The 12,038-nt window shown below is 46.1% G+C and overlaps 1 protein-coding gene across 2 annotated transcripts; it reads right to left on the bottom strand.

The window, feature by feature from the left end:
- Window positions 1-4,243: 4,243 nt before the first annotated feature.
- Window positions 4,244-10,864, bottom strand: BHLHE41 (basic helix-loop-helix family member e41). Of its 2 annotated transcripts, none has more exons than XM_083573556.1 (5): window positions 10,547-10,864; window positions 8,878-8,941; window positions 8,462-8,569; window positions 7,656-7,767; window positions 4,244-6,990 (listed from the first exon to the last, which is right to left on the bottom strand). In XM_083573556.1, the coding sequence occupies exons 1-5, from the start codon at window positions 10,807-10,809 to the stop codon at window positions 5,954-5,956; spliced, it is 1,584 nt and encodes a 527-aa protein (XP_083429682.1). In that variant the 5' UTR covers window positions 10,810-10,864; the 3' UTR covers window positions 4,244-5,953. The 2 variants fall into 2 exon arrangements, with proteins under 2 accessions (XP_083429682.1, XP_083429683.1); XM_083573557.1 differs by lacking the exon at window positions 10,547-10,864 and adding an exon at window positions 9,339-10,433.
- Window positions 10,865-12,038: the final 1,174 nt, after the last annotated feature.

Raw genomic sequence — 12,038 nt, 5'->3', positions numbered from 1 at the left:
TGACTCCAGATTATTATCACAAACAAACAAAGGCATAAATTGAACTGGGAAGCATCAAATCCTTCAAGGTTGCAAATGTACCTACTTTCCTTTCCAGTAGTGAACTTGGAAAGTCACTCTCCTGGGCTCTCCAGAGCTCGGGGGTGGAAGAATGGAGAGAATGTAACGGAGACTGAGGATTAAAGCTGGAGTTAGAGATGACAGACCAACGCACTCAGAGAGGCAAGATGATTTTGCAATACTAATGAAACCCAAGCTGTTGTGATTTTATGAAATTGGATATATCTTGCAAAGAAAAATGAATCTGGAACTGTGAAGGATAAAAAATGGTTTCTATGGTCTTTGCTGTACATGGGGGAGAGGAAAGCATTAATGTTAATTCTTTTATATATAACTCTGTGGGAACAAAGTTCTTGGTGACGACAGAGGTAACATGGACAGAGAAGAGACCAGACCCTGATGCCTGGGAAACTTGATACCACCAAGGATTGTTTTACTGCATAACAATGAGCATCTGGAAACCTTGGAGTTTGCTTACCTCTGTGGAGCAGGATTGGAATGCAGTGGCTGAAGAGGATATCTAATTTACCATCGCCAGTCAGACTTTTGCGCATGTAGAACAGCGGAAGGGATAAGTTGTATCTGTGGACTATTGATTTAGAACTAATAATTTCTGTGGGCTGACAAAGTGAAGAGTAACTCAACTTGAGATTTGGGAATATGTTATAGTTCAGGGGTCCCCAAACTAAGGTCCGCGGGCCGGATAAGGCCCGAGGGACTCATTTATCTGACTCGCGGCAATCCCCGCTGCCCGCTGCCACTGCCCACTCTTACCAGCGCTGCGCTGTGCAGCTGCCCACTTCCAGGTCGGAGGAACACCAGAAATAGCTCTCCCGCCCTCCGGCCTGCTGCATGATCGGCGCTGGAGACACCGGCCCGAGGCACAGTAAGTATGCTGACCCCTGTTATAGTTACTGTAAATAAAAGTCTAAGCAGGAATTGAAATATGTACAGTTGATGGGAAATGAAGAAGGGGAAAAATAAAATATTTTATCATTTTGTCATTATTAAGCATTGAAATGGAATTAGGAAATATACGTTATAATGAGCAGAGAGTAAGGAAGCAAAGAGAAACATCATAGCAGCAGGGTAGGAAGTAAATTTTGTATTAAATTTGAATTAATTTGATGTTAATTTGTTTTAAAAAATTGAAAAGCAATAAAAACATATTAGCAGAAAAGGGATTGCAAATGTATCTGACAAGAGCAGGTGGACATCATTCCTTCCTTAACCCAAATATATGGTCAATAAAGCCTGTAGCATAAGCAAGACTCTGCCACTAAGATAGTGTTGCCATTTTGTTGAGCTTTTTTGGGAAAGTTGTTGAGCTGCCATAGGTATAGACTGCCATACATCTGGATTTTCCTGGACATTTAAGCGATTTCCACCTGGGCGCTGTTTCCGGCAGCCAAATCCCAGAAATGCCCAGGAAATTCCAGACATATGGCAGCCCTACACTAAGCTATCACAAAGCAATTTCAGTTGGTACATCTTTATGCTACTTGTTATCCAGTCTCTCATACTGGCAATTTAGTGAACTAGTGCAAAGGCCCAATTTAAACTAAATACAATTAACAAACGTCATGCTGCTGCTGCAATGTTTAAAAGGTTCATACTACGTCTGGCCTTGGGCCTTTTTCTTGCACATCAGCGGTCTGTAACCTCCATGCAGGGCCAGACACATGGCCTGTGTGCACGTTGGCTGTGGCTGCACCATGCTGAAGGATGAGCCTCCATCACTGGGACAGAAAGCACCCTGATATTTCAGTGTCCAATTTCTCCTATAGCTCCATTTTCATCACATCAGTGTCCTTACGAAATTGGGCAACTGAAACCAATGAGACAGCAGGGGGAGCCCAGAACCATATTTTTGGATAAGCATTCCTTCCATAAGCTGCAGGACATTTTTGGGTAAAGGGTGATTTATTTTCAAGTTGCAGTTAGGTCTGATAAAAAAAAGCACTCCAAAAGTCATACTCTTCTTATTTATTTTTTGCAGATCCTAGCCAACCAACCTGGCTAGGTTGCATTGGCCCAGAATTCTGGTTGTGTTGGCCCAGAATTAAGGGCCACCAAAAGGGGCTTTGGGTCCAGCTGGGTCAGGAGCAGTATGCTGTTCCCCCTTCACCCCCACATGAAATCTACTTGACAGACCTCTCTGACATGCAGGGGACTGGGCATGCGCAAAGCCACCCCCTCCCCCACAAGGTCCATGGCACAACTTAGGTTCTGCTACTGAACAGTGTCCAGTCATATCTGTAGGTCATACACACCAATAAGAGCAATCCAACACACAAATCAGTGTTAATGATAGTTGTGTGATGGGTGTGCTTGGCAGCTTGGGTCCCTAAAGGGTTTCTCCAACATTTGTTTACCATGCACACTAAAAACTGAAGCAGCACAGGCCAAAGGCAGTATTTGAAGGAAGTTTCAGCACTCAAATTAGCAGGGGGGGTGGTAGGTTGGTGCCTGAACTTGTGACCTTTGGGGACAGCCCCATAGCTCTTGTTTTCAGGAGGTGACAGAGGGGCATGATTTGACTAAAATGGGTTAAGGAAATGGGACTTGCCAATTTCATTAAGGGTCTGCCTACCTTTGCCACAGTGAAAGAGAGTAGCACATCCATTAACCAATTTAATAATTGAATTGACTCAAGTGGTGTATTCTCATGCAGGGAAGTGAGAGCTGTTCAGAAGGAAGTGACAATATCTGTATGAGCAAATAAATAAAGAAGGTAAAGGTAAAGGTACCCCTGCCCATACGGGGCAGTCTTGACAGACTCTAGGGTTGTACGCTCATCTCACTCTAGAGGCTGGGAGCCAGCGCTGTCCGCAGACACTTCCGGGTCACGTGGCCAGTGTGACAAAGCTGCTCCGGCGAACCGGCACCAGAGCAGCACACAGAAACACCGTTTACCTTCCCGCTATACAGCGGTACCTATTTATCTACTTGCACTTAAATAAAGAAGAATCAGATGTAAATGTGTGATGGTGCAAATAAGGGTGCCTTCTATTTACTGGCGTCCCTGAGGGGGCTCATGTGGAAGTGGTGTTTTTTCAAAACAAGAATTGTGAAGCTGTGGTTTTGTGTGGAAGCCTTCTGTCATAGGGCTGCTGTCACCACGCAAACAAAGGTGTTTGTAGAGACTCGAATAACTATTCAAAAGCAAAGAAATTCCAACAGCCCTGCCTAAAGTCCTGTGAAGACATCATAGCTCACTTGGCATATTTGACGAATGAGTTTTGAGGCTTTTAAGAGCTTTAATTACTAGACAACCCATACTCTGTATTTAAAAAATTTATTCTTTAGTAAGAATATTTTTTTGTTTAAATCACAAAATATTGTGGAAATATTTTTTATAGTAGAATTCCTGGAGTGCTGGAAAATAACGAATATAAAGATTGATTCCTATTATCTCTCATACTTAAACTGTTCTTTAAACAGCTGGTTTCTTGCAGACAGTATTTATTTTATTTTTAAAATAATTTAAGACCGCATAAGCTTGTACCAAGCATTAAGCATTGTAACAAAAGTGCAACTTTGTTTTTCAGCAATTCCTCATCAAAAGGGATATTTTTAAACTCAATTATCATTACTCAATCTTCTTCCTACAAAAATAGCATGTCGGACATCATTAATTGAATGTATTAACTATTTACATACAGACACTCTGTAGGCTAGTAAGATTTAAAAAAAGAAAAGAAAAAGGGACCAACATTGTTTAAAAACAGTGTTTGAGGCAAACAGTAGCAACAGCAATAGCAGCAAATTCACTCAAAATGACTAACAGACCCAGGCATATTCACTCATAGTCAGACTGTTGTGTCTCACCTCTTACATAACATTCAAGTGAGATTTCTCACAGTGCTACCTTGGCAACAAACTAAAAATATCTAGGCAAGGTTCTTGGCTTAAACCTTATTAACAAAGCTTTAGCTGTGTGATTATCTGGTGTCTGGCAACAGTCTCCAGAAAGGGAAATTGGGATATCTGGAGACAGAAAAACCTTGCAAGGAAACCTTATCCCACTTTTACCCAGTTACCAACACACCATTTTTAATTATGATTTGTAACCTCTTTTAGCTTATGTTAGTGGCTGTGCCTTTCAACGGTGGCCTCATGCACATATATTATGCAAGTGAAGCTTTGCAGTTAGCTTTTATCTCCATGCCAGAAAAAGCAGCACCCCAATCTACGAAGGAAGAACCACACACTGAACTGCTGGAGATTCCGATTTCGCTGTTCTTATTCACAGCATGATGGTCTTCTGGGACCACTGTATGGACTGGCTGTGTCTTTTACTGCTTATGGGAAGGCATACTCCTCTCTAGGACTGCTTGCTTGGGGCTTTTGTGTTTAGGCCACGGTTAAAGGCACAAGATCAGGACAGTAAACTTATTTCTTCCTTCAGGATACAATCTAAGGCTAGATTGTGCTGCATTCCTATGCACACTTACCTGGGAGTAGGCCCCACTGAAGACAGCGAGACTTATTTCTGAGTAAATAGGATTGTACTGTTAATGGTGTGGGGTGTCTTTTTTCTTGTTAGTCCAGTGCAGTGATGTTCCTTCACATACAACAAGGTAATTTAATATCAGGAACACAGCAAAACTAAGCATTAAGATGTAGAAAAATGCACTTGCTTTAGCAAATAAGAAACTACATAATAGGACAGTTCTTCCGTCCCTTGAGCAAATGCTAGGGGTAGCTCTAAAAATGCAAGACAATAAAAATACATGAACAAGGTTTGTTCATGATCTGTTTCTCAATAAAGTGCTAGCTTACCTTCATTTTTTCTCCCAAACCCCATTTCCACAAATTCCTAACTAACCAAACTCCTCCAAGCATTGCATGTGGCAAAGGTAAAATATAGCCCATTGAAATAAATGGTTCCTAAGCTCTGAATAAAGGTAAAATAAAGTTGCTATTTGGCAGAATCAGATGGCAACTCCAGTGATTTCAATGCAGTTGCATTGCACTTAAATTTTACTGGCTTCTGCCCAATGATTCTTGTATGGAGCCACCAATTAAGAAGTCAGTAATAGAGAAGCAAATTATCTGTAATTCTTAGGCTACCATTCTCAAGACAACTTTCTCTCATCCAGAGTAGTGACACAGGCTTCAGTTGGGCCGTTCTTAAGTAAGCAGTTTGCCTGTTTGTTGACTTGGTTACTACCAGGAAACTGATTCCTGGATTTCTGGACCAGGAAGCATTTTATGCTGAAGCTTGCCCTGCCAGGGGCACAATCTACTATGGAACTTTCCTTTGCAAACCCCACTAAAATTCAAGAGCACTTTAAAGTAGTTCCTGCTCATTTCACTGGGGCTTGTGCAGAGCTTCCCGCTGAGTTATGCCCACTTGAGTAAGTTCCATTACAGTCTATACATAATCATTATTAAAGTGCCTGCAGCAGTTATGGTCTGGTCTGGTACAGTATACGGTATATCTCGCATCCTGACTCCCCAGTTCCAGATGCTGCAGCCCCTGCCCTTTTCTTTAGGCCTTCTGAATTGTTAAGCAAACTTCTCTTACGAAGAAAGAGCCATTTCCCCCACCCCTAAGGGAGTCTTTTCCATTTGCTTTTGTTTCAGTTCAACTGGGGGATGGAATTCTGCAACATCACAACATTTGTGTAAAGAAAGTGTTAAACATACACATAGCATTGTGGGGGGGGGGGGACAAGGAGCTCTCCAAAAATATTTGTGGGAGAGGGAGAACCTAATCTTTTAATAAAAGAAAAAGAATAAACTGTCAGCCTAGTAAGTTTTCCCTTAAACACACAAAGAAACGGGTGGGGTGAGGGTTGCTTCTCATTCTTGGGAATGATGGATCCTTCCTGTCAAGTAGGAGGCATGAACTGTGTGGTTTCCTTTAGAAATGATGTAGCATCACTCAAGGATTTTCCTCTGCGGACTGCAAATGCTCCTCTTGGGAAGGGAGGTCCATGTCCCCATGGAGCCCACCTGGGTTGCAGGTAAATGGATGGGGGAGGTGCTGGCCAGAAGAAGCCACATCGGTAGACGTTGCTGAGGCCAAGCTGTTTTTCTCTCCTGGTACCAATACTGAGGAGAAACAGGGGAAGGCCGCAGCCGCAGCCGCAGCTGCAGCCTGAGCTGGAATCCCTGGGTAGATCCAAGGAATTGGAGTAGCAGCAGCAGCAGCGACTGCTGCTGCTGGGTAAAAGTATTTATCCAGGTTGCTCTTGTCCAGGAAGGGCTGCATGTAGGCAGCTGCTGCTGAGGGGGAGATGAAGCAGAGAGGCAGGCAGAAGGGAGCAGCAGGTTGTTGGGCAAAGGGAGATCCTCCTCCCCCCAGGCCTCCAAAAGCCACCAGGGAGCTGAGAAGGGCTGAACCAGCTGCTGCTTGGTCTGGGCTCAACATTGCCGAAGAGGTGCTGCTGCAATCCATCTTCAGCCTTTTGGCTGCTGGAGGTGCCTCATCCCCAGAGGGCTCCTGCTTGATCATCAGGTTGCCTTGCCTTTTGTCCCCTTCCGGTCTTCCCTCGCACTCACCGCCATAGCCACTATCTGTATCCGTGTCATTCTCCCCACCAAGCTCCACACGACCCATTGGATGGTGGCTGAATTTATGCTTGCTACTCGCATTCTGAGTCCTCTGAATGACTGGCACACAATTTGGCTGGCTCTCCAGCTTTTGGCCAGTGTGATCTCGCTGCACACAGGAAGAGGCGGAGGAGGTGGGGCAGGGTCCTTTGCCTGCACAAATCTTTGGAGTCAGGAGCTGGGGGCTGGGGAGGAACCGTGTGCAAACAGAGTGCAGGTGGTTGATGAGCTGGGCACATCTCTGCTCTCTTGGAGTCCAACTTTCAAATCTGGAGAGGTACTGCATGACTTCTTTGGTGCATGTCTGGAATCCTGAATGGAAAGCATCCAGGTCAGATTGCAGAGGAGACTTCAAAGATCTCTCCCCTGCAAAGAGGGGGGGGGAGAAGGGGGAGGAAGGGATGCAAAATAACAGGCATTAGTAATACCACTTGCATTAGATCTAGTGTTACACAGAATCTGACTGTTTTATTAACAAAATTCCTCTATAATGTAATTGCTTTGTGTTAAATGTCAAAGTTATCAATCTAGGACTCTGATTTATGAAATCAGTTGGAAAAGGTTAAGGTATCTCAAGAGATAACATGTTAAGGCTGTAATACTAGACTTACTTATTTGGGAGTAAGCCTCAAACAAAATGGGACCTATTTCCAAGTAAATAATAGAATTGTAGAGTTGGAAGGGACCCCAAGGGTCATCCTGTCCAACCCTCTGCAATGCATGGATATATGTGTATATACGGTAGATATGGTCAGACTGCACAGCTGCAGTCCTTTTCACATTTACATAGGAATTAAGGCCCACTAAATTTAAGGGGACTAAAGTTTAAGTAAACATGACTGTACAGGTCACTGACTCTGAAGCAGTTCTATAGATTTCAATTTGGCAACGTAACTGTGGAGTTAGCTAACAGTTCACCAACTGCTAAGACTTTGTCAATAACCAGATGTGTCCTTCATAATCTTTGAGAGAGATAGAGATAGAGATACACAATGTCCTATATTGTGCTTCTGCACTGGGCATTTACTTACCATTCTGTAAAGCAATTATCTTCTGATGCTGCTGCTCTGTTAAGGCTGTTAAAGCTTTTAAGTGTTTCAAAGTTAATTCCAAAACTACAGCTTTCTCCAGATGCCCTAGTGTCTGCAAAGGGAGGGAAAGGGACACACAATCAAACAAAATCTTATATCCTATTTTCTAAAACTTCACTAAGCTCACTTTGGAAGAAATATTGTTTTATTACTGCCCTTGCTCGAATTGGTGATATTACCAATTCGAATTGGTGATATTACTGATAAATCACACCCATTTTGAAACTTAACAAATAAGGCTAATGGTGGTTCTACAGAAGTGCTGTCATATAAGGAATTTATATTAGACTTCTGGATGTCTTGGAATCCTAAAAATCACATTTAATTCAACCCAGTTTTAAAGGATGTACTCTAGAAAGTTTTATGGGAACCACCCTGAGACCTCTGGGTATAGGGCGGTAGAAGAAGAAGAAGAAGAAGAAGAAGAAGAAGAAGAAGAAGAAGAAGAAGAAGAAGTAGTAGTAGTAGTAGTGCGGGTTAAGCACTGCTGAACTCAGTGACTTAGTTCTAAGTCAACAAAAATAATCACACTTTTTTCTAATATGTGCATCTTTTACAGTGCAACCATATCCAGGCTAAATCTGAAGTAAGTCCCACTGTGCCAAATGAGTTTACACTGAAGTAAGTGTGCATAGGATTACAGCCTGAGTAGTAAACACTTCACTAAGAGTTTATGGTGTTGCAAAAATACCTAGATAGATGTACAGGCAAGCATATACACACGGACTCACACAGACTGGACTTACTGTCAGTTTCAGATGCTCAGGCAATAAATCTTTCAACTGAGCAATACACTCATTAATCCGGTCTCTTCTTTTCTTCTCTATCAATCTATGTGGCAGTTTGTATGTTTCCTGTTCAGGAAGAAAAAGGACAAACACTTGTTTCACTATAATGCCAACCAGTACCTAAGCAACTGTCTTGCCACCTACCCTTCTTTCCCATTTCAAGAGTATCTACTGTCTTAGGCATCTCCCCTCTCCCTCCAGAACTGTTCTTTGTCAACATAACTAAAACAAAACTGCCCACTACAGATAACAGAAAGGAAGTGAATGAGGAAAAGAAGAGAACTTCTGCATAAAGTTGGGCTCCCATTTATCAGAAGCCCCTGCTAATTATTGTGCAGGTGCTGGAGAGCATCAAAAAAAGCTTATTCTCTTACCTTGCTCTCGTCCCTCTTCATACCTCTCTTGGGCTTGCACATATACAAGGATGGATAACCCAGTCTGCAGGAACAGAAAAGTGAAAGAGAGACCCATTGCCTTTAACATACATAGTGGTCTCATTAGCTACTACTTTGCAAGAAATCTCACAAAAGTGGTGCATACAAAACTAATGTCTCACATCAAATGTAACTGATCTGCAGGAAATACACTATAACCTGAAAAAGAGACAATTCATGTACTTTTGTAAACCAAGAAAATCTTTAATATATTTTTTTTTAAAAAAAGGGATGGAGGGGGGCACGTGCATGCTTAAGGCTGCCCAGCCAAAGAACCAGAGTTAACCCATCTCTTTACCTCCCCTTTCCTTTTGCAGAAAGGAAAATAATAATAAGAAAAACCCCAAATTTTCCCCTAAATTAAAATGACAACAATAATGCAGAAGTCCCTGTCATCTGACCCTATGAATTCCCGGTGCTCCAATAACTGCCTTTCGGGCAAAGGAGAGATCCCTTCATCCATGTTTGGCAGCAGCTATTTGGGGGTGGTCGCCGCTTTGACTGGCTCCCGTGAGGTGGTGCAGAGTCTTGGGAGACCTTCGGGCAACAAAGCCCCACCGTCGCCCCGGCAGCCTGGTCTTTTCTTGCGCTGCCGTCCGGGTGGGAAAGCAGCTCCCCCTCTTTCTGCTTCTCCTTTTCCTCGCCCCGTCTCTTCCCCTCTGGCTCCGGGCGCGCTGCTACTTGCCGTTCCTGCTTGCTTGTTTGGCCACCGGGCACGCGCTTGCCAGGCAGACCAGCACCCAGCTCACGTGCAGAACGTACCACGCAACCTCCCGGCTCCGGGATGGGGGGCGCGCGCCAGGAGGAGGGGCGGGGGCGGGGGGGGGAGCCCAACTTGGCCTAAGGAAGCATCCTCTGCTCAAACGGGACCACGGGCACCGGGGCGGGGGGAGACTCGGGAGCTTCTCGCAAGGAGCGCGTTTCGCCTATTCCTCAGTGTCAAGGCGAGGGGTGGCTTGGGGGGACTTAGAGCCTCCCCGATGGAGGGGGGGAGTCCTCCTGCCAAGCAGGGCTTCCTCAGGAGGCTGGCAAGGCGCGTGGGCATTAGCCGGGGCAGGAGAGGGAGAGCGGGCAGCGGTGTTCCAGGAGGGGGATGGTGAAGCGGGGCTCGTGCGAGGGAACTGCAGCCCCGTGTGGCGTCTGCCCCCCCCCCGCCCGCCCGCTGCTCCAGACCCCTGGCCTAGCCTGCCGCTGGCGAGGGCGGACTCGGGCTCGTGCAAGTCCACGTTTGCTCCGGCTGCTGGCCCCTGAAAAAAAGAAAAGCCGGAGCGAGCCGGAGCGCCCTCCTCTTTAATCCCATCTCAAACTGGTACGAGCACAAGGCGAGCAACGTGATCCGGCCGCCTCCTGCCGCCTCCGCCGCCGCCGCACTGCGAAGGGAGCTCCGCGCGCGGCAGCCGCTTTCCTGCAGAGCGGCGCAAACGCAGCCGCGCCGAGCGGACTCATTACCTGCGGTCCCTCCGTGGGGCGCGGGAGACGCGGCGAAGCTCGCCTGGGTTTGCTAATAGTGTGCTAGCCCTGGATCCAAGCCCTCGGGCCCCGAGCTGGAGCCTGAGGAGCATTTGGAAAGCGGGGGCGGGGGCGCGGCAAGGTCTTCACCTCAACTCACCCCCAAAATGAAGCGAATGGGAAAGGGGGCGGCGGCGGCGGCGGCGGCGGCTGCTCTGTTGCTTCTGCGCCTTCTGGTCCAGAGACCGAGTTCTGCTCCTCTGGAGACTCAGCCTTGCTGGACTCACAGGTGGCGAAGTGTGCGCGTACACGCGAGATCCACACCCCATGCCCGAAACGCGGGGGAGAAGCAAGCGCCTGCTTGGGCACCACATTCCCCTTCGTGGCTAAGATGCATTTCCTGAGCTTTGAATAGGGAACCATCGCCCGGAAAGCAGCATCCCGAGCCCAACCCAGGTTGAATCGAGGCGAACTCCCACGAAAGCATGCACGTGACTGCAGGATTAGCAGAGCATACAGTCCGCAATTTATTTATTTCTTCCTTCCTTCCTTCCTTCCTTCCTTCCTTCCTTCCTTCTTGCGCGCACACACTCACAATAGCCTCGCTACAGAACATGAGGGGCTCCCATAAGGAGTGGTTACAGTTTTCTGGTGGAGGAATCTGGTCTCTCCGCAGCCCAGGAGGAAACACGTTGCAGCTGAGAGCGCCGGCCTCGTTCCCCGGCAGGAGAGCCGCAACGTGGGCCCAGGCGGGCAGCTGCGGGGCAGCTGTGGGCCCAGGCGGGCAGCTGCACTGGGGGGGGGCGCGCATAGTTTGCAGCTGGATCTATAACCCAGCGAAACGCTCCCCGCTCTAAGCCCCAGGGAGGCTTGCATGCAAGTAAGCGTGCGTAGGATCGGGAGTTGCTCAGCAGCTGTTACTATCATCCGGGGATGCCTAAAAGGTCTGGCGCAACGCTGACATGCAAATGACTCGGTATAGTCAACCTTGCTCTCTTTTCTAGCTGCTGAGGAAGGATGCTTTAGAGCGTTTTTAAAGTTCTTGGGTTTTTTAATGGAAATATACCCAGCGCTTCTGGAAGTACTGCAGAATATTCCCCCCCCCCAAAGGAAACGAAACGCTCTGAGAATGAGCAGAAAAGGAGAAACAAGAATTGCTGGAAGTGTCGGGTGAAAGAAGGTGTTTTTCCCCCACATGTGGTGGTCATGCGATAATACATGAATATTTTCCTTAATCTTTTTGGGATTTCATTATTCATTATGCCTAGTAGGAAGGGTTCAGGCTATTTTGGGAAGGAGCATTTAAACATTTTTTAAGTTCATTGCAAATTATTTCCCAAAAATTCCTACTTTTTTTTTTACAGTTCCACCACATGTGGATCATGGTGTCTTCCCCCTCCCCACATCTCCAACAGATGTTTGATCTAGCTTTATACATTTTAGCAAGTTTTACAGGTGTTAAATACCATCTGCAGAGCATCTTCATGCAGTTCTTCAAATCATAGCATGCTGTAAATTTTCGGTCCTCCCTCCACAGCCTCTCCCATGATTCCATCTGGATGTTGTAGCCAAAGTCCCTAGCCCATTGCATCGTAACAGATTTCACTTCTTCCTCCTTGACCTCCCAGTCAAGAAGGAGTTTATACATATTA

Source organism: Podarcis filfolensis, assembly GCF_964270895.1.
Source record: "Podarcis filfolensis genome assembly, chromosome: 10".
NCBI lineage: Eukaryota > Metazoa > Chordata > Lepidosauria > Squamata > Lacertidae > Podarcis > Podarcis filfolensis.
This window is presented reverse-complemented; position numbering and strand designations above follow the sequence as displayed.